Source organism: Triturus cristatus, chromosome 8 (assembly GCF_964204655.1).
Source record: "Triturus cristatus chromosome 8, aTriCri1.1, whole genome shotgun sequence".
Taxonomy (NCBI): domain Eukaryota; kingdom Metazoa; phylum Chordata; class Amphibia; order Caudata; family Salamandridae; genus Triturus; species Triturus cristatus.
Genome location: NC_140591.1, coordinates 1007548499 through 1007572294, shown reverse-complemented (window position 1 = coordinate 1007572294; position 23796 = coordinate 1007548499). Strand labels below are relative to the sequence as shown.

The following is a 23796-nucleotide window of genomic DNA, read 5'->3' as shown; positions in this document are numbered from 1 at the left end:
ACCCCCATCCAGCACCCAGAGGGTCAGAAGGACAGATACATTCATATATGCTGGGAGGAGCCCATGCTTAAGGGGCCATGCCACCATCTCTGGTACCTAGTGGGTGGATCCTGCTCTCCTGTGGCGATCACCAAGCAGGGATCCATGGGGAGAGGTAGCATTGAAAGGGGAGATATTCCTCTTTCAAAAGAAACCTCTCTCAAAAGAATCAGTAGTCTGGGTGCTGAGATATACCTCCCGAACACTGAGACAGTGAAAGCAAAATGAGCCATCAGCTTATTTTACTTTCACTTTAACTGTAATTACATTTATTTATTTATTTAATGCGATTTTATATAGCGCGAACATTACCCGAAGGTGTCAGAGCGCTTTACAACAGAACCAGCTGCATTACATAAGATCTTTGGATTACATAAGTTACATAAGAGATATAAACAGGAAAAAAATTGCAAATGTACAAGTGGAGCGAAAGGAGGGAAATATTGCAAATGTACAAGTTGTAAAGTCACTCAAGGAAGAGATACAAACCGATAAACTCTAAAATCACATAGGAATGGTAGTAAGTACAAAGGTCTACTACATATACTAGGGGTTAGAGTTATATATACAAGTGGAGTGAAAGGAGTGAAAAATTGCAAATGTACAAGTGGAGCGAAAGGAGGGAAATATTGCAAATGTACAAGTTGTAAAGTCACTCAAGGAAGAGATTCAAACAGAAACTCTAAAATCACATAGGAATGGTAGTAAGTACAAAGATCTACTACATATACTATTAATTAGAGATAAATATATATACAAATTGCAAATTCACTCAGGATTACATTTTAACAGCGATTAGGCTTGGACAATTATATATGACATATTTACAGAGCAGGAAAGTCTTGTCACCGTTCAGCCTGGTGTTCAGGTAGTGTTGCACTCAAGGGTGGTGGTCTTGGGTCTGGAGGGATCCCAGAGTTGGAGATGTCCATGGGGTAAAAGGCCAGATGGTGGTGGGGGAAGCAGCATCCTGATCTTGAGGTCATGCTGGGCTCCATCTTGTGGAAAGAGGAGGGCGCTCAAGGGCAGGCGGAACTGTGCCATGAAGTCAGGTCTCCCGCCTGGCTCAAGCACCCACAGTGAGGCCCCGGCCATCTTGGTTGCTCCTATCTAGCACAGTCAGATGCTGGGTGTTAACTCTGCCCCATTTTATCTCCCAGGGCAAGACACCGCTTGTGTGGAACCCCAGGATCACCCCAGCTGGCCAGTTCTCAGCTGCCACGTTCCCAGGGAGGATCTCTGCGATGGATCTCAGTCCTGAATGCAGAGAGATGCGGCCGCCATATTAGGGTCAGGCAGCGCCAGGCGCGGGTCCGTTATGCCGCCAAATCTGCAAATTAACCGTTTGAAATGGCACCCGCTATGGGTGCCCTGTGCACTAATCGTCATTACAGTAAGGAGAAAATAAAGACCTAGGCTGCTCTGGAAACTCTTCCTAAACAGCATGAACTTAAAATCAAATAAAGGAATCCTACTGGTGCAGAGCACCAGAAGGGACTTTTGGGGAGGTAGTTGGGCTGTCAGCTATTGGCTGACACAGCACTAAAGGGGTTAATTATCCATTTGCTCAAAAAAACAAAACCTACAGGGCCCGATTCACAAAGGTAAACTTAGGCCTGAAGTCTAGGTTTAGACCTGAAGTCTAAGTTTAGACATCAGGTCTAAATTAAGACTTCAGGTCTAAACTTAAACTTCAGATATAAGTTTACCTTTGTGAATCAATGCCAAATGTAACAGTACATTTATTTAATTTCAATGAAACATACTACAATTTTTATTAAGTGATTCAATTCAATGTTAAGAATGAACTAATGACAATTATCAGTAAAGAATTCAAACTAACATGCTACCACTAGTATAATGTGTTACTGTGCGTGGTGTGTGCAGTTTTAACCAATGGCAACACATTCTGGACAGCTGTTTGCCCTCATGCACAAAACGTCACTCCTTTCTGGTATCAGTTATCTTATACTCCATATCTGTGCATGCGTTGAGATTTGCAGGGTGCTTCGTAGACATACTTAAAGATGTTCAGGTTATTGGGGTGCTGTGTATTCTGCAGTACAGTGTGTGCTGGATGCTGTGCAGGTGTGCAGGTGTGTTGCTCTGTGTGAAGGTGTGCTGGGTGCTTTGAGAGCTTTGTAGGTGCCCTAACTGTACAGATCTTCTGCTTTTGGTCTTCTCTTGATGTGCTTTGTGATACGTACATGTTCTGTGGGCTGCACTGTGTGTCCAGTGTGATAAACTCTCTGGAAATATAGTGATGAGTCTGCTGGGTGTATTACTTTGTGTGCTGGATGTTTTTAAATTGGCTGGGTGCTTCATACACATAAGAGCCTGTCACTTTGTGCACTTGTGTGAACTTATTTTTGTGGAGTGTGCCCTGGATTTAAGCTTACAACACAACCAACCTTCTCTTCCTCCAGCATCTATTTTTCCCTCTCCACTGTGGGACATGACAAAAGTTACTGTCTATGCTTTTGAGACTAAGCTGCCTGTTTGCTGCTCCTTCATTTAGTGTAGGGCTGAAGTCCCAAAGCCAACTGAGGCAAGGGCAATGCAGACCATATAATTGATAACAAATACAGAATAACATGAGGTGAGAGCGGGGTCCTGAATTACCGATGTGTATCGGAAACACTGTGGGAAATGAAGAAAGAAAGGAGAAAGGCCAACAGCAAGGAGAGGTGAGTGTAGAGTGAGTTGTGTGGGGAAGGCAAAATGACTAAGAAGAGGAGACCACATGCTACTTCCAGGATTGCTAAGAAAAGATTGGCATCCTTATGAATTTGTGTTGGAGCCAAATATACACTAACTCCAAACTTTCACTTGTCATTAATTAAAAGGGGTAGGGAAGTCACCTGGTACCTTCCCAATGTGGTGCACTCTCTTAGAAAAATAGATGAACTAAACCACCAGATACAGGAATCAAAATTCCTGTTGCAGATGCAGGTTGGCTGCCACAAGTGACCAATGGTATTTACTACAATCCATGCACTTTCAACCACCCCCCCCCATCTGTTTTACCACATTAATTAGTTATTTTCATGAAGCTCAAGACATTTGTATTTTTATTTCTTTCTAAGGGTCATTTTAAATTAAAGTTTAATTCTAACCTGTAGTTTTAGTGAAGAGTTGTGTTGTATTTGTCAGATTTCTGGAATAGTTAGCATTTGTTGAAAAAAATCTACCCACCAGTGACAATCAGATTACTTTCTATACATTTTGCGGTAGAAACTCCGAAAATTCCAAGAAAGGTTGTCAGATTTTACAAACATGATGCACTCAAGAAGAATGTCATTAAAATCAATCAGCAACTGTTGCAGATTATATGGGTAGTCACATTATAACATGTTCCTATGTTAAAATGCATGTGACTCATGGTCCTTCAAAAGAATACACTGTTTAAGGGAACAGATGTTTTCAAGAACAACTACTCCAACACTTTTCTGTACAACTGACTTTGATTGGAGGAGCAGTTTTTCACATTAGCAATGTTTCAATGTGTTTCCTTTTTACCCACTAAATCTTACACCTGCTTCCTCTAAGCAATCAATTTAAAGAACGGCTTTAAAGACAATAGAAAAAAAAAGCAAAAAGAGCACACCACTCAAACAGGATTTCTGACTCAAAATGTCCCATGAAAGAATTTCACAAAATACTAGCAGAATTTCTAAAGCTGGAATGAACCTCTGGGTCAATGTTCAAACACAAAAACTGATGTGATATAATGATAATAAATCAGTTTGTGATGATTGAAGTTTAAGGTGGTTCTAACATGCAGATACTGGAAGAACTAGGATCTGTTCACAATAGAACTGAAGAACTCACATACCACTCAACAATTCCGTAAGAAACCTAGAAAGTTTCATGGACTAAGCCCTCTCCATTTTTAGCTTTGTGGCAGAATTAATAGAATATGGGGTGCTAGGTGTGACCCTTGAGGTACACCTAATGGCTTGGAGGTGAGGCTGAAGTTTTTTTTCTCAAAGTGATTTTACTGGAAATGATTAGTAAGGAGGTAGGAGAACAGATAATCAAGATAGCAATACAGTTTCCATAATTGATGATGTCAACATCCACTTAGATGTCTAGAAGAACCAACAGAAAGCACCCTTCAGAGCACTCAGCTACCTAATACCAGTATTGTGACAGTCTCAGTGCAGCTGTTTGAGTTACCACCTGTCTGTGGCCAGTGGAAAATATAGGTCCCGGTCAATGTGCCTGGCCTTTTATGTGTGTCATACATTGTGCAGAAACATATCTGCACTCATGGGAGAAGGCAAGATTATAAATATAGATTTATGCACCAGTGCTTGTTTTAATCACTTGCCAGGGAGACATTAACGAGAATAATTGGTTCACCCCTGCACAAGTGTAGTCTTTTTTTGGGTTAGCCATTCGGTGTTACTAATTTATCTTTCTACTCTCGGTCTTGGGTAGATAGTAGTTAACAAGAAGGTACATACATATCAGACATACAGATCGGAGTGAAAACACACATATCTAAATAATGGATACCCTCCTAAGGCACCAATTATAAAAATTACTGTGTTTTTTCGTAGTATTAAATGGAGGGGTCCCATGCAACACCATGTGGGTAACACTTCTATGACATGCTGGGCCTAACACTAGACCTACTCAGTGTCTTCTGGTCTATATTGTTAGGGTGAAAATACAAAGACACATATCACACATTTTGTTTAGGCAGTTTCTGTCCTTCAACCATTGAACGTTTTCATCCAATAGTCTCCCAGTAGATTTTACTCATTCACAACCTGGAGAAGCTGTTACATAACACCACCTAATTACTCTGCCCCCCCCTCCAAAAAAAAAAACATTGTAATTGAGCATTAGTTGGATACAGTGAAGTTTAGGTTTTATAATGAGAGCTCAACCATGTCAATTTGTACAAATCCAACAAATGTGACTTGCCCGGAATGAATCAGAAAGGACAGGAAGCCTTGTTCACTGGGATACTATCATGAGTATAGGGAGCTGGATGACTCCCATTTATCACACTGAAAAGCTCTGCTTTGCTCAGGGGGAAATAAATCAGCCCCAAAGGCGGTACACCCCTTACACTGACCTAGATGAGCTGTCAAAAACACAGAAGTAATAACAATGACGCCCCTCCGGGATTTCGTTCTAGAAGTAATCAACGTTGATCAAAAAAATTGTAATATATTTCTCAAAACAGAATCTGCTATATTTTCTCCAGATGAGATACTTCCATTTACTTTTTTATCCATAAAGTTTCAGGCTAATAAAATGTGCTTTGTACTTAAATAATTGCATCTTCATAAGCCCCTTGTTTAGTTTTAAGAAGACTAGGAGGAATCTGTTAAACTTGCCTTTTACCATGGTCTGTTTCCGTACTTCACTTTGTCTATTCAAAAACATAAGTCAAATAACCTTGCTTTGAATAAATCTAAAATGGCAATCTCGAACACCAGCTTCATAGTGACCTCCACCATGAAGAACTGTTACTCTTACTACAAATAGTATCCACAAAGCTGATCTTTCTGAATACAACTGCAAGGACATTCAAATAATATAAGTGGCCAGTCATCTCAGCACTCCAAGATTGTGGCAGAGGCCCATGTAGTGCTCCCTATACTTGCAGAATAATGTTTTAAGATACGATCTGGTAAAGACCCTGCATTCATCTCCAAACAACATATTACCCGTTGTGTTTAGCCCTAGTCACCACTACTTTATCAAAATAATTATGGTGATGATCAATTATTTTCAGTCCATAGTGTTCTACAAATTCTGTCCCACATCACCTACAATGTTGTAGAGATCACGGATTCAGGAAGGCTTTCAAGCACAGCTGTTTCAGCAATGTTTATCCTGCTATACGCTTCAGGTTCAGCAGAATTGCAACTGATCCCAAATCAGCAGGATCTATGTGGTGGCCTGGTACTACATGTGAAAATATAAAGAAAAACCAACAATATTAATATTGTTGGAATTCTATTACTACAATAGAGGAACACCTTTCAGATTCTAAGTAAAATCAAGCTTGCAAGGATGTGGCAAAGGATAGGTAATCTGGAGTGTAATTTCTTTCAAGTCAAGATATACAAGTTAACCTAGCAGAAAAGGGGATCGCAGCATACACATTATGGGGTTCAAGTGGGAAAAACAAATCCAAACTAAACTAAACACAACTTAATGGTGAAGAGGAAACCAAGATCTTATCTCTAAATCCATTCTAAGGTTTAGATCACAAACACCATATATACCAGCTCATATCCTTAAGTGACAATGCACTCACCTTTTTCTGCTAAATTGACACAAGTACGTGCATCTCCTAAATATACATAGATTTTAAATCCAATGAATGGACTTCCAGGAGCACAATAGGCTATACATAGACACATGCAAAGGGGCCTCAAATATAGTGTAAATCTCACTGAAAAGATGGTATAACTATTTCTCATAACATACTCAAAAACACTGAAATGAGGTTGCAGCAGGGGAACAAAACTGGGACAAAATATCAGGTGTGTATTTCTAGAAAACATACACAACCCGAACAACCACTCAACAGGACTTTAAGTAAATGGTTTCTCACAGGAATAAAAATCCTTAGTTCTGGTGGTGGTCAGGAGAATAATTTCTAAAGAATCCACTAAAAGTCTTAGTCCTGCTTTAGCTAATCTGTATATTTAGACTTCACTCGCATTGAGAAGCAACTGCAACCACTAGATTCTCAAAGAAAGACTCTGAGGGGAAGAGTTCTTACTTGCTGAGTTATCCCTGAGATGATAGCCAGGAATTATTAAAATATAAGTCTATTTTAGAAAGCTGTCACTAAGGAAACTGTTGGGTATATAAGAGAACCTACAATTGGAACCTAAATAATGTTTTGTGTAAGTGTTCTGCCTACCCTAAGAAATATATGATGCAGTTATACAATTAAAGGAAACTAGGCTAGTTTGCATCTGACTGAACAGGTAAGGACAGGTGGGGATAGAATTGCTACAGTGTTTGAAGTATGGACATAGAATTCCTCTCAGCATATAGTCTTACCACACATACAGACCAAGCACTGCATGGAAGGACTAGAATGCCTCGGGTGTCTGTGACTGGGAAAATGGTCACTTTGCTGCAGAGACGTATATAGACTTTAGATGTACTATAGAGCAAGGTTTCGACAATGTAGTAATTGTTTAGCATATTTAATGTAACTTATCCAGACTAAGAATAAAAGTTGAAACCATACATTATCACTCCAAGATGATTTCTTTTTCTGTTTGATAATACCAGTAAACCATCACTTTATCATCTTGTTGACAATCGTATAAGTATCCAGTGTTGAAGAGGATGGGCTGCATACTATATGAAAAACAAGCTCTAAAAAGGAAGACATGCTAGCTACCACCAAAGAAGCTGAATGTGGCAGAGGCCACACTATTACTATCTGTTTGGGCAGCCTTCACTCTGGCCCAGGAAGGGGAGCCCTAAACACCTTCAAATGTTTGGAGGTAGTCAGTGAATGGTACAACCACTAAGGGGGCTCCAGTCCCTCATCAATGGCTGGTGGTGTGGCATTTGCATGGGAACATAGAGTGGCCAGATAGTATTTCTGTCCTGCATGGTCTCCAGAGAGCGTTTTTTTATTTTCTGTAATGAAGAAGAAGACCATGGTCTGATTGTGGTTGTGTACCAGCACAATTCGGGATTCTGCTCGCTTGTGTAATACACTGTGATGTCCTATTCTTCAAGTCTGCAGAACGTATTTCAAGATGTGATATCCAGTAAAGAAAAGGAAGCTTCCATACTCACTAACCATTTGCTGTAAATGTATGCATAAATTGCAGTTTAACCTTAAAGTGAAGATAAACTATCATTTGTAGCACTCTTACCTGAATTTTCCATCTATGTTAAAGGGATTTCGCACAACTAGGTTTATTTCAAGGAGCTCATAACAAGGCGATTCATGTTTGGTAGCACCCTGAAAGATAAGAGACAATACCTGCAATTTAAGTGGTAACTGATGATGTTTCAGAACATGTGTGGTGAGGTAAAGAATCAACATTACCTCATTTTGATCTTGCTCTTTTCTTTACAACGATTTCTAGTGCTGATCAACAGTGCACTGTTATGTGTGAAAATTAAACTTAAGCATTTCAAACTTATGAGGTTTCAGAATTTTAGTTCACCCCTTTACTTCATTTGACAATTACTTTCCTGCACCTATATCGATAGCTTCTTTACTTTGTCTGAATTTACTGATTCAAGCTGGCATTGCACCCTAAGCATCAAGAAAATACATTTCAAAGTAAATACAATCATTGTTAAAAACTGCTAACCCAATAATTTATATTTATCTACCTTTATTTAGGTTAATTTAGGGTTAGTGTCAATATGGCTGCAATTCACTGAAAATGAATCTAATTAAAAATAAGGGGTTAGCTTAAGAACAATATTACTTACTATTTTATTACACTTAGTTTAAAGGAAATCAGTAGCACTCAGTTGGGGACAGGACCAGTATTAAATCAATTGAGGGAAATACACATTAAAAGCATTTAGCAAAATGTAAGATCAGGGTTTGAATATATTATAAAATTATGTTTACGATTAGGGTAAGCAGTCATTTAAAACAAAAGACAATTTCATCTGACTATTTACATGTAATTAACTATAAGTTTAGTAATGGGAATACAAACAGGTTATTGCATTTTTCATTTTATTAAAAATTAGAAATAGGGTTACAGTTCAATTAATCGTCTTGCATTATATAAAAAAATTGAAGTGGTTTTATTATATCTAATTTGAGGGTGGAGTTCGTATATGAATAGGGGAAACAACTAAATGAATTCAAAATAACTTAAGCCAATGTATGATATAGTATTAATAAAAATGTAATAAAATGTAATGGTGGGGTGTATGGGTACAGATAAGAGCTAAAGTAAACATACGAGAAAGGGATGAAGTAAATGTCCTTTCAATGTTCCTGGCGAGAGGTGGGTGCAATTCCCTAAGCAAACGGAGGAAGTTCCTCCTTTATTTCCACCTGCGGAGCAGAACTGGGGATGTTCTGCTGCTCCATGGGTGGGAAAAACATCCCTAAAGCACAGTTGCTTGTTGAAGCTCTGTGAAGGGCTGAGTAATATAGTTATTTTAAAGCTAACTGCATAAAGGTGAATAGATAAATAGATTGCCTGGACCCCAACAGTGCACTGCAAAACAAGGAAGTCTGTGTGCAGCACCTGCCTGCAGGATCCTCCTGGCAGGCAGACACCACACACAAGCTCCCCTGTTGTGAACGTTGCTTTGAAGAGCACTGTCAGTAGCTGGCCATTGTAATTAACCCTATTTAATCACCATGAAGTTAATTTCAATTGTAACACTGCCACACCCCCCCCCCCACTCCAGACAGTGCCGGGCAGCACAAGAATTCCTCATTCTTTGCATTCATCAATGTCCAGAATGCCGACATTTTGTTTTGCCTAAGATTTCACCTATATTCTTCATTTTCTCAATTAAGGGCAGGCAGATGCAGATAAAATATAATTTCTGGCAGTTTCACATCAGCTTACCGTGGATGGGGGAAAAGGAATTTCTTACATTCCAACAGGAAAATAAAGGTAGAGTGAAGTAAAGTGGAACAGTAATGGTACATGCAGCCATTTAAGCACAGCTAGCTCATGTGAGGATCCCGCATATAAATACAAAGTTCTTAAAAGTTAGACTGTAGCATATTATCTGGGATGGAATGTTTTGAGCACCTGTCAAATTCAGAGTTAAATCAATTGTTTTTATGGATAAAGTGGTCCTTTTCGAAAACGAACAGAATAGGCATATTGGATCCTATAGCGCAGATGAAAAAAAATATTTCATAAAGACCATACACAATATCACACAAGGAGGGCCATACCTGATTTCAGTGGAGTGCAACAAAATGTTTCAAATCATGTACTACAATTATACATTTTAATGAGGTCATCAGCATGGGCCATGCCACGTGATACAAACTTTAGTGAACAAGAAGAGCTACTACTTTGAATATGGATAGGAGTTTATGAGGCAACTGGAGCTTCTGGTCCCATAACGTAGAACTACTACTGAGGTGACAATAATTGTGTTCACACCATAGGTGGGGCGTCTGTGGGCCTACAGGGCTGGTTGGGCGACTTACAGTACTATAAAAGGGTGCAGTGGTCTCTCATTGTGATCACAGGGCTGTTTGGCAGTAGTTAACTTGTTTGGGAAAATCACTGGATCCTTTGTATTTTTAGTGATATAGGGAAGCAGCTATTCACAGTGGATCTCTTGGACAGAATATATGACTCGGTACTGGCGGGAGGATCCTGAACTCTGCCAGTTGCAAACTGCTACGCAGTCATACAATTTGGAAAATAGTTTTTTGCATAGGAATGTGCGGTAAAGGACCACTAAACTGCCTCAGTTTTCTGTTAGGTGCAAAGCACTGATTTTGACATGGCTCAGTGCAAATTGTAGTTTAACACCAACACATTCAAGAAGAATACAGAGAGCTTGATAAATTGCAACCCACAACTTCCCATCCCGGGACTTGGTGTTATAGATCGCTTCCATGACATAGAATAGTGACACTGACAGCAGTGGGAATGTGACCTAAATCTCAAAAGTGTGGCTACTGTGGCACCACAATACCCAATGGAACTATCATAGGGTGTCTGATGCAAACTGCTCGTTCTCTACAGTTTATTACTAGAGGGTCTCATTGAAAGACAGGTGAAGACAGAACAGCTGAAGCTTTGTCTAATTACATTTGGTGAACATCAGTAGCAACAAAAAGATGGAGATTTAAAGGTGTTTTTTTCTCTATAGCAATATCTTTTGTTTTGCAAATATATTTCACTATTTTAAATGCACATCTTAGGAAGACAACAGCATATATAGTTTGATAAGTATAACTGGTTGCCCAATATGGAAGAAGTTTTTGTAAAACAGTCCTCATTACCTCAACCTATGCCAGTATCTCACACTCCTGGCAAGGGTGTAGTCTGTAGTGCATTGGTGCTGCATCTTTTTGTATGCATGCCAAGGGCATAACATAAAACGCATGCACAATGTAGACTACCCAGGTGCTGCTAGACTCGTATTCTTCTCAGCTGTCTGAGTTCTGATTTCATCCTTGAAGGCCATCTTTAAACTTAGGCCGTATAATGGAACGTGCCCCAGGGGCAAAACAGGGTGTGCGCCCGCTTTGCGTGCCCCAGGGCACTTTGGTATTACAGAGACGGCCACAGATGCTTGTGCGACACTTTCTATAATACAGATAGCGCTGACGCACATATAATGCCAGTGCTATCACAAGAAGGTATTTCCTCATTGGTATGGGGGCATGCAAACGGTTGCTCTCACTCTGCTGTACTGACCAAGCGGAAAACAAACCAACTTTCTTATTGAATCAGATATGAATAGGAATAGGGGCGCCTACTCCCAATGACCTATGCTGAGCAAAAGTGAGGGTTCAATGAATGGACTGGTTTGCAACATTACATATTGATGTATGGTAGGCTTCCTTAGTTTGATGCTTTACCTATCAAAGCATCTTATGTCAATAAAATACCACTTTACCTAGAATTAGCCTGCTTGCATATGATTGTTGGGCTCTTAAAAGTGTGGGTCTACCCAAATTCGCCAGGGGCTGTTTAAAGTAAGACAACCATACAATAGCAAGCCCTTTGTTACACTTCAAACAGTCCTTAATAACTGCATGGTTAAGTGTGGCATGACAATAAGTCAAAATAGATATCCAAAGTGACAAGGTGCAAGCTTAATTAGGTCCTCGATATATGAAAGAACCAGATCTTCATGAAATATATAGCGAGAACTACTAGGGGGTATTGAGAGTAAACACTGGCAAAATCGGTTTACTTCATTTTGCACCGATTAAATATTAACATAACCCAAATCACAGCAACATAAATGGCGGTCGGAAGTCTTATATATTTGAAGAAAAGCAACAAGGGGTTTACCACCAAGGGATGGGATCAAATTAAAAAGGGCTCTTGCAGATTGAGTAAGTTTTTGGCACCATGCTGTTATATTAATATGACAGTGTTGGGTAGTGTCAAACATTATGCCCAGATATGGAAGACAGGACACCATTAAAAAAGCCTGTTAATAGTAATAGAGAAGGTGCACGTGTTTTCCAAGTTCCAGACCATGTTCTGGGACGTGGTATAATTAATGCCAAGATCGAGCGCAGCAAAAACAGTATTGTATGCTCTCACCAAATTATTTAAACTTTCAGGGTACAAGCTAGCAGCACAGCATTGTCCACATATAATAATGTGAGGATCGCAGTGGAATTGATCATGGGCACATCCTGTCCCTGCTCACCCAAAAATGAGATCTAGCTGTTATTATTCAGAATGAACAAGACTGGGGCCAGGATGCAGCCCTGACGGATTCTGTGTTTCAATATGAAAGTGTTTGAGCACTCACATTTAGGGCAGTATCTGACCCCGGCAGCTAAATTACTATGGAGAACTGAAAGAAAATGGACCAATGATATATCAAGCTCCATGTCGAGAAACAGCAACCATAATTTAGACCTATTATTCCTTTCAAATGAGCATGAAAGGTCTATGACGGCAAGGTACAATGGACCACGTTTAGCTATGGAAGAATTACCAATGATGAGGTAGAGATTTAGGCACTGCTTCATTGTACTGAGACCCTCTCTGAACCCGTATTGACAGGGGCTCAAAAGTCCATGTTCATTAGTCCAGAGCCTAATTCTGTTAAAGATGACTCTACCCAGTACCTTGATTCTGGAGTAAATGAAGGATATTGGTCAATAACATTGTGGTTCCGTATGAACCCCCTTCTTAAAAATTAGAACAATAATTCAGTTTAACCAAGAGCGGTGCGAATTAGTGTTACTTAGATTTTTTTAAACATTTGTAAGCAAAGGTGCCAATAAAATTGATGTTACATTTGAATAGATCAATTGGTACCCTGTCCAGTCCGGGAGCTTTTCTGGGGGAGTATTCTTGCAGCTCAGTGACTTTAAAAGTTCTGCACTGAACTTGATGGAGGTGAAGGAAATATAGAATTTATTCACACAGCAATCACTTTTAGAAGGCAATTGATACATGTTTGAAAAAGTCAGAACCAACTGCTCTGCAGGAATCTGAGAACTGAAACTTGTCATGAAGCTTTGACCAGATCTAATGGAATTGACCGCGTGCCAAAAAGTCTTGTGGTGTTTTGATTTGCTGGATTTGGCAAGCTCCAAGCAAGCCTCAATTTGTTGTTCTTTGATCTTAGGCTATGATGTCATTTGGGAACACTGCATGTCTTGAGCAAAGGATCAAAGAGTCCTGCAGTCAGGGGGTTGTGATCCTGGATATTCATATCTAACATGTTGCATGATAAAGGACAATTCATAAGCCTACTAGATAGGAATAAGCAATCAATTGATGATGAACACCCTCTGTCAAAAAAGGGAGGAATTAAAGGACACGTGTTATCCACCCTCTCGTGACTATTAACTAAATCATGTTCTGGAATAAGATTGCAAAGCTCAGCCCCTTTCTTGTCACGACAAGTGGGAATTGCAGCTGTGGCTTGGCATGTATTTGAATAGGCAACAGCAGTAGTTCCTGTTCTTAATCAGACTTTAAAGTTGTTCCAGATATCCCAGTCAGATGCAGAAAAAGGGAATTTTGACGAAACTGATAGGTTATCAATACAATTAAACACTTAACAGAAATTGTTAATATTTGAATAGGAAAACTCATTCTAAAAATTAATTACATACAATGTTAACTCTTTACGACACATGACAAAAATGTCCTAGATCCCTCTGTTAACAGAAATAGCGGTGAACTGCCGGGAATGAAATAAAAATTTATCCATTGCAAATGTGATCTGCCCAGGTCTTCTGTAACACTACAATGCCATATGCATTCATAAAAGACAACAATTCCTTATTTTGAATTTTGGTGACAAGGCCTGTAACATTCCCACAATGCTTATCATGGGAAAAGAAATCGATTGTAAAAAATCATGGCAGAAATGTTCACTCATGATACTGACAGATGGAGTCTCTAAACTTGCTAGGAGTTTTATAGGGTTCAGTCAATCAATTTGACCAAAATATTGCAGTTTAGAAAACCTTTTGTAAAGTGATAAGGGGCACCCACTGACAGTGGCACTGACAGCGCGGGAACAAAATGTGACAAGGAAAGGGAAACTTTAATTTCATACATTTTGTTTGTAAACTTTTAACATCTATTTCTACAATGTGTACATTATTACCATATTTCCAGTAATTGCGTAACCTGCCATTTCGTTGAAATATACAATATGTGACAGCACTCCAGATTAGATTTTACAGTAATGGCAGTACTTTTTAAGTATTTTTTTTAGGATAACATGGTTTATTTAGGAAATATATATGTTTTAATTTTAAACTATAGGTATTCATTTTATACAAAGGATGTATTTCATTGTAACTGGAAATCCTTTCCCATGTGTTTTCTTAACATTTAAATACCTTCACAGGCATACATCCACAAAAATAAATCACTTTATTGTAGCACTTCACAGCTAATGTTACTGATCTATACATTTTACTGGGACAACAGGTGGAATCTGGGGTAGTGGTCTGAAAATCTGTTACACCCTTTTTTGCATGTCGGGATTATATGATCAATTACAACGGTAGAGCTGTCCAGCATAGAATGTATTATATAACTTTTGTATGGGAAATAATTTTGATAGATACCTCATGTTACTACTTTCTGTAGTTTGTCACCTTAAACCATTATGAATTCTTATTAATTGCTCATTTTTAACACTCATAAAATGATGATGGTGATGATGGTAAAGACTATTCCGAAACAGTGGTTAATATAGGTCAGACTAATCACACTGACGATCTTAACCCACATCGTAATCCTAAGTATTGTAATGCAACATTTATATAGTGCCTAGTGTGGGTGAGTGAAGTGCTTGCCTACCTGGCTAGCATGTTTCGCCTTTTAACCTCTTCAGTGCCCATGACGAGATAGTCTCGTCATGGAGCACGGTTGCGCTGTGCCCATGACGAGACTATCTCGTCATGAACCCCACCCACTAGTGCAACGCCCGGCACAGGAGGGGGAAAGGGCGTGGCACTGAAGGGGTTAAGGTGTGTGGTTGGAAGGGTGTTGTCTTTGTTTTTTAACCGACATGGGATGTGATTCCATCCTGTGAGTGATAACAACTCGAGTGTGGTTATCATGTTAAGGGATGTAGCACTTAGAAATGTGGTGGTTTTCAGTAAGCTGTCAGCTTTGAGCAGCTCTGCAGAACATTTAATGGTATTTCTTGTGATCATAGTCCACTTAGCTAGTTAATGGAATGTGTTTTCCAACAGATTTTTGTTTAAAAGTTTGTGGTCAGGAGCGGGCATGGTTGAAGAAGAGAAATGGTGGGGAGACGAGCTGTGAAAGACTTTGTTACCATCATCCCATATCTGATTGTCATTTTTAAATGTAAAGAAACTGTCATAATATATAATTGGCCTGCTGTATGTAGCAGATCTTCAATTATTCTATGCCAACCCAGGTGGTGATAGCTAATTTATGATCTGGTACGGAAGAAGGCGATGAATGAGATCTGTAGCCGATCTGTCTAGTGTGTCACAGAATTAGGCAGTATAAAGGAGTTATTATGCAGTCTGTGTGAACTACAATCAGCTGCCTACAGCTCAGAGTTATGGTATTGGCGTTGTTGTGGGACAAAAAGGGTATACATGTATTGGCATTACTATACGATACTCAGGCTAGCATAAGTCAGTCCTTTATAACTTTTCTAGATTTAGAACATAATGTGCTGGTTTGGCTGAACCAGACCTGTAAAAGTGATTGCTGTGCCAATAAATTCTTCATTTCCTTCACCTCCCTCAAGTTCAGTGCAGAACCTCACAAAGTCGCTGAGCTGCAAGAGTACCCTTCCAGGAAAGCCCCTGAACTGGACAGGGTACCAATTGATCTATTGAAATGTAACATCAGTTTATTGGCACCTTTGCTTACAAATGTTTTAGGCTGTATGCTGTACATTCTACTTGAACATGCAATTATCTTTCCTGGTTTTATCCCAGGGTTGTGAGATGATGTAGTTATCTTTGAAACAGTTATGTTTTCAACTTCCCTTCGAAGTGTAAATGCTCCGAATGCATCGAGTCTTGGATAGTAGTGAGTACCGGAGTTTAGCTGCTTATACCTAATAAGCAGTGCCTCCTATAGATTTCGTATAGTAAGGTAGTATGATGATCCATGGTGAAAATCTGGAGCAGATTGCCCTATTTTGTTTGTATTGCTTGGACTTCACTTGTAAGTATAGTTGTCCTTTTCTTTGGTAGGCTCTGTGCAAAATGCAGAGTGCCTTGAACACTGAAGGTGGAATGATAGCAAGTCTGGAGTCATGCAATCTCATGGGTAAGGGCGGATGAGGATTTCAGCAACAATTTGGATTAGCTGCATTTTTGGTATGATGCAACTTAGTGTAGCAAAGATGTTGGCTTAATTAAGCTTGGAGATTTTGAGTGTGAGGGTAGCTTGCAGCCTTTGTTGGTATCTAAATTTCGGGAAGATGCAATGCATCATCTTCAATTTATTGAAGGTGCTTTTTGTTAAAATGTTGACACATGGTGTCAAGGACAGGTCTGAATATGGTTATCCATAGGTTTTTTACTTCTCTTGATGTTGTTGGATGGACCTCGTAATACTTGTGCCTTAACGAGGTGGCTGTTATTTGTGCCATTGTCCTCAGGTTATGATTTCTGTCTGCTGTGTTGAGCTTTATGTGGCAACTCATCATTCATGTATTTATTGCACAAATGCAGTTGTCATGTTTTGAGTTCTAGATATCTTCTGGGTCATTGTTGTTTGGAATGATTTGTGTGTCATCTGTTTAGTTAAACCAGGTGAGATTGAATGATGTAATAAGCTCTGGTAAAGGGGTTAAGTAGATGTTGAATAGAGGAGATATGATGTACGCCTAAAGTACACCACATTGTCGGGTGTAAGGAGCTGATAAGAAAGGTGGTAAATGCAAAGTTTGCCAGGTCTGCTTGCAATAATGTTTGACACAACTGTTGGATAAGAGGTAAGTGATACAGGGATTTATAAGGTGGTCTTGATTGATGCCAGCAGAAACATGAGACTCAACTGATAATCAATCATAAGTTAAAAGTTTATGTTATTTTTTGTATGTAACACAAAAACCCACAACAGGAGCACCCAAGCGAAACACAGAAGTGCATTTCAATTTTAAAAGGATGTAAGGCAGCTGGATTTTCAATGACATTGTACCTAAAGGTAACAAAATATAGATGGCATGTCCTGATCTGTTTGTTTTCTTTTAAGACAAATATGAAACATACATCTGCAAATGTCACAGCAATATTTTCCTGTCGATGCTGTAATTCAGGTTGGTGCAGAAAAGTGAAAATCAACAACTTGATTTAGGTGAAAATATTAGTCAAATTTAGAATCTAAGAGCTTTAGCAATGACATTGGAGAAAAAGTAAGTCCAAACACCATTAATGCACATTTTTACAAACTCGCAAAATAGAACATTTCCCAAACATATAACAATCAGAAATGGCACATAAAGGACAAAAGCATTTCACTTTCATAGTTCATCTTAGATGTCTATAACAATTATTATTCTATTATCCTTGTATTAGATAGAAAAGACAGAAACATTTAATTATGCTTCTCTTACAAAGTACCATAAACCTCAAAACGCCATGACTTACATTGGTTTCAATGCTGTTGATTTGAGCTTTCAATGAGAATGCCATGGTAGTACCCCCAGCTCCATTTATAGGACTAGAAACAAGTATCAGTGTTGCCTCCGAAGGATGTACAAAGCGGTAGGTATATTCCAGACTTAGGCCTACTTGGCTCCTGGTACAAAAGAATAGAAAGGAGGATTACAGAGGACCCAAAAATATATAGCTAGTCATTTGCACATTTTAACAGCGTCCATGAAATGGATATTCTCAATTGAAAGGAAAAGGAGCTTGAACTTCCAAAATGGTGATCTTGAGCATACTGTAATATATTACAACAACCCATAACCACCTATCCTACACTAACCAGAGTGAAACTTACCAGCTGTAGGAAAATGCCTTTGTTTGTAGGGTCACCCTCATTGTTTCTGGTCTGATGTTGCTGTTTGACTCTTCACCCTGGGGCACTGTTAACCAGGCCACAGTGCATGTCGAAATTAGCCACACTCATGATTCTCATATCTAACTTACCTATAACACTATAATTCCCTAGTATATGGTACCAAAGTGTTGCCAGGGCCAGTAAGTTGGATATAATTAGTGGGCTCCAGCACATATTGTGCCACCACTAAAGTGAAAATACAGAACATGTCTCCAGGCCAGCCCCGGCAACCTGTGGAGACAGTTTTAAAACTGTCAATTCGACCTGGCAAAATAAACCTTTTGCCAGGCCTAATACTTACTTTTTATAGTACTGATATGTCACCCCTAAGGCAAGCCTTAAATGCCCATAAGGCAGGGTGCATGGTATTTAAAAAGTATGGTTTATATGTCCGGGCAGTAAAAAAATCCCCAGAGTGGTTTTGGCCAAGTCGTATTTTATATTGCTATTTAGAAAATTACACTTTTAGAAAGTTGTAATTTTCCTGCCTGAGTCAATTGTGCCTATTTGTCAATTTGATTGAAACCCGGGAGCTAAATGCCTCTCTTGATGATGTGTGAAGTGGCTTCCGGAGCTGAGACAGGATGACCATTTAGGCAGTACTCAGGAACATAATTTTCTTCAAAGTGGCTTGCCTATCACAAGCAGATGTAGCTCACACCTCAACCTGCCTTCTCTATTGTCTTGCTTGCCAGCCTCCAAACCCAGTTGGAGAGGATCTTCCCCCAGAACTGGTTTTGAGTGACCACAGAGGAAGAGTTGCTCATTTCCCTGGCTGCACCTCTGGGTGGGCACAGGTGGCTCTGTGCAGGAGAAGAAAGGTTCTGCCATGTTGATTTTAGGTAGAGAGAGGCGCTGTGGGATAGTTTACAGGAAAACACACAGGAGGTGCTGCAAAAGTAGGTAGGGTCACCTTTGGGATAATTTACCCAATTGTTTAGGGAGAGGCTGATGCTTTCCCCTGCCCACAGGTTAGCACTGGGAACAAATGTGGCAGCCCCTGAACCGTCTTCAGAAGACCGGTGGAAGACAGAAGAATGATGTTGTGACCTGTGAGGAGACACCCAAGGGCTGGAACTGATCCCACTTGTACCCAGGACTTAGAAGTGGACTCAAAAAAGTCAGTTAGTTGACCTCCCATGAAGATATAGGAACAAAAAAGCTGCAAGAAGCCCACTTTCTTGAAGAGCCTAGCTGACCAGTTCCAACTGTGCCTGCCCTCAACCCTGCTGGTGGCTTCTACTACAGTGGTGTCCCTAAAATCCTTGGGATCTAAGGTAAGGTCACAGTGTTCTCCTCCTGCCTAAACCTAAAAGCTAGGACTTGGAACCTTTTTCAAAGATTATTGCCTGGCGAACCAACAGAAGACCAAGACTAACCTGCCAAGTCAATCAAACAAAGGTGCATTGCCGCTGTGCCAAAGATTCAGGTTGCGCCCGCTTGGAGCTTTTAAACAGCAGCAAATCCCCTTCAGTTGGATGCCGTGAAGAAAATTTCTGGAATCGTGTTTTGCTACAGCTTGCAGCTTTACCCCACTGGAGGAATGTGGGATCCAAAAAAATGACTACGTCCAAAGATAGAAATCATCACCGGGCAAAAGGCACCAAAAGTATCCGACTGACGAAGGACCTTCCTTTGAGCTTTCCCGTCAAAAGTCAACAGCTTCATCTGATGGTTATCAGGCCTCATGGAACCCATATTGGCCACACCCTGCTGCTTTACGGTATTCAAGATTTTTTATTTCAATTGCAGAGACTAAGTCAGAAGGTAAATCTTCCGACCGAGTTGAACCTGGTCTCTGTATCTGACCCGTGCTCCATTATATATTTTGCAATAAGCAATATACAAATCAATTACCTATGCCCAGGAGTTTCACTGCTAAGGACATTTGTTAAGATTTAGAATATTTATTAAGAGCTAAAACATTTGAATTATCTACTTCAGAGGATTAGAACTAATTATGTGGTTACCTGACTAAAATAAGATGCACTGAGTTACTATCTTCTTTCAGGTTAGTATGAGAAAAGGAATAGTCTACTTTTGTGTGTTTAAAGCAAAGTTCCAAAGAAGCAAGCATATTTACAAGCACTCTAAACTGTTGATGGTATTATGTGTTGATATACTCACATTCAGTGGTAGTTCCTAGGGAATATAGCATGTTACAACGCATGCTAATACATCATGTACTATTACAATGTGGTTGTTACAACGATCGCGTTGTTAGTACGCTACACCTTTACATTGCAAGTCATTACAACGACTTGCTGTAGGGGGCGTGCTTCACTTAGGAAGAGAATTATTTATAGGGGTGGGCGGAATTTGCGAAATTCACTTTCGCAAATTATCGCGAAAATGTTAAAAATCTCCGAAAACACGCGGAAATATCGCGAAGATGCAGAAGTATTTTTCCCGCCCGTTCGTGGTATTTTCTGCGTGGTCGCGGCTCGCCAACTTACCCATGTGGTTGCTCGCGGGCGCGGCCATCTTGTTTTTACTTGTCTCGCGGTGCATGATCGTGAGAAGAAAGACGTGATCGCGCGACGAATGACGTTACTGCGGGCACGAACTGTCGCCAGACAGCGCAAATGGCTACCAACAATCCAACATCTCGTGGAGAACGCGACCGGATCGGGAAAACTTGTCGGCAAACGCGGGGATTCAGGTAAGGCGATCACGCGCATGCGAGAATGTATTATTTTACAGCGCGAGCAAGCAAAAATTTTCCGGTAAAATGCGGATTGCGGAAATTTTGACATTTTCGCGCTCTCTCCGCAGAACGCGAAAATGTCAAATTATCGCAATTTCCGCAAGCGGAATGGATTTTTAGCCCAGGCCTAATTATTTACTATTCCTACTCTAGTTTGCGCAACAGCAGGGAAGGTGTTGGATTTTATATTCAATACATTTGCGCCCCCTACAGCAAGTCATTGTAATGACTTGCAATGTAAAGGTATTGCGTACTGACAACGCGGTCGTTTTAACGACCGCGTTGTAATGTATTGCGTTGTTTTAACAGTGTTGTAAATGCTGTTTCCTGTTCCTAGATCCCCCCAGGACATGCGCGTTTTGGATGACCTAAACTGAGGGCTTGGTTTGCAAACAGACTCTGGACAACCCCCCAGGGTGAGTCAGCAGTTAGACCAACTAGCTCTACAGTGCAACTACCACCCCCAGTATTCTACAGCAGTGTAGGTCGTTTTTGGCAACCACTGAACATGTCAATCTGGATTCCTCAGGTATCGTGGAAAACAATATGGTATCTTTCGCTCATTCACTCGTACTTACTTTCTCAGAATACACATATAATGACGAATGGAGCGGTTTCAATAATTATTTATTGATCAAGCGTCAGTCTAGTATGAAACATATTCGCTGCGACAATCAAAAGACAGGAGCAAACAAATGTGATCGTTTGCATCAATATCGTGAATAGCAGGTACATTTCTACCATAGTGCTAATAAGATGAATAAAAGCAGATTATATAAAACAATAGCATTGGTGTACTTCTACGATGCGTGACCTACCTAAATGTACCAAGCCTAGATATGTAGGTGAAGCATGTGAATGTAAGTGCTATGATATATCCTAATAGAGCCAAGAATCCCCCTGGGGGGGAGGAGCCTAGCGCGCAACCAAGATGGCCGCGTAGGTGCGAGGCTCCCGAGGACCTCCGCGACCTCCTATGACTATCCTGAACATATCCTGTCCCAGATGAGGGGACTGTGTTGGTGAGCCCGAGCTGAGGTGGCGCCCGTTTTCCGCTTCCAAATCGGACCTCGGACACCGACTTTAGCACCGATTGAGGTTTGCGGCCTTCTCCTAGCCGAACCCCGGATTTGCGTTGTGGGGCGATCCAGTGACGAAGTGAATAACAGCGGCGGACAGGGCTTGGTGGCTCGCGTAACCCGCACTTTCACTTTCGCTTTCGCCCCTCCTTGCTGTCTATGCGAGGTTGGGTCGCGGGGCTTTGTGTGTTGGTGTGGCCTCGCTGGGGGACCCTGCCTGCCCGCCGGCTGTGATCCGCCCCGCGGATCTGGGGTGGCACCCCCCCGGAGCCCGTGGACCGGCTTGCCCGCCCTTCACGACGTGGCTGGTGCGATCGGGAGACTGGGACCATGGCCACGAAACAAGATGGCGATCGGGCAAAGGTAAAATCGACCCGGCGTGGCGCAGCCCATCAGTCCAACAGCATGGATCGCTATACCCTCCAGAAGGGATCTCCTGAGGTGCCACGCAGGTCCCCTGAGGGTCCTACTGATGCTTCCGATCTGCCCACGGATCTGACTCTGCGGGATGTCATGGGCGCCATCGCCGAGATGAAGGCCTCTGTGGGCCAGCGTTTTGACACACTGGCGCAGAAGATCGACTCGGTCCTCGTAGATGTTGGCCTGATAAGGGCTGATCGCTCCAAGACCAACGACCGAGTCGATTCTTTGGCCCACACCGCATCGGGCCTTACGACAGATGTGGCGGCCCTGCAAACGGAGGTGCGCCGGCTTGCTCGGGCGAGTGCGCTGATGGATCGTCGCCTGGAGGACTCCGAGAGTCGGGCCCGGAGGAACAACATCCGTATCATCGGGGTGCCTGAGGGACGTGAGGAAGCTGCGGCGGACCTTTTTGTGGAAGACCTGATTGTTACCCATCTCCAGCCACGGGGGCTGAGTAAATTCTTTGCTGTGGAGAGGGCCCACAGGGTTCCCGGGGGAAGGCCTAAGGTCGGAGCCGCTCCGAGACCTCTCATCGCCCGGATTTTTAATTTTCGGGACAGAGACGCTATCCTGCAATCCTCCAGACTACAGGGACCGATTAGACTTGACAATATGGACATTAATTTCTATCCTGATTTCACCCCTGCGGTCCAGAAGCAGAGACTGAGCTTCCTTGGTGTCAAGCGCCGTCTTCGGGACCTAAATTTCAAATACGCCATGCTTTTCCCAGCTAAGCTGCGAGTGGAGGTGGAAGGTCGCACACACTTTTTTGATCGTCCCGAAGCGGCCGGGGACTGGCTGGATACTCTGTCTGGAGATCGGGATCGGGGTGGCGGGGGGGGAGCGGCCGGGGGAGAGGGCTCGCCGGATCAAGACTGAGGGACTAATATTAGGCCTCGCTCGGGACAAAAATGATACCACTTTTGACTATACGTCGGATTGCTTAAGTTCCCCTCCTATGGAGGTTGTGTGGGGTCTCTTGGGGGTTCTCCCTCCTCCTCTGGGGGTCTAGTTAGTTTAACTATCTATGGGGCGACAGGCACACTGCACGTTGGGGGGCTGTCTGGGCTCATGCAGGGGTGCAGGGAGGGGGGAGTTTTGTTGGGGTGGGTGGGCAGGGATGGGGTGTTGTTCGTTATTATCACAAGGCAACCCTTTTTTTGTGTTGGTTCTACTGTGCTCTCGGGGGGACGAATGATGGTTTCTGTGTATGATGGGGGGTAGGGAATTAACTTTGTTGTCTTGGAACGTCAATGGACTGGGGGACAGGATCAAACGAGGTGTGGTCCTACAGTATCTGAAGAGACTCTCGCCTGATGTGGTCTTCCTGCAGGAGACACACCTTATTGGCAATTCCTTCTGC

At 41.5% G+C, this 23796-nt stretch overlaps 1 protein-coding gene across 1 annotated transcript in view; it reads right to left on the bottom strand.

Annotated features, from left to right (window-relative positions):
- The window catches only part of CFAP47 (cilia and flagella associated protein 47), a 2697962-nt gene that overhangs the window by 1804399 nt on the left and 869767 nt on the right, over positions 1–23796 (bottom strand). Inside the window, exons 38-39 of the mRNA XM_085622577.1 lie at positions 17807–17957; positions 7917–8005 (exon numbers count right to left, since the gene is read on the bottom strand). Of these exons, the coding sequence (XP_085478703.1) occupies positions 7917–8005; positions 17807–17957 (240 nt within the window). The remainder of the gene's footprint in view (positions 1–7916; positions 8006–17806; positions 17958–23796) is intronic.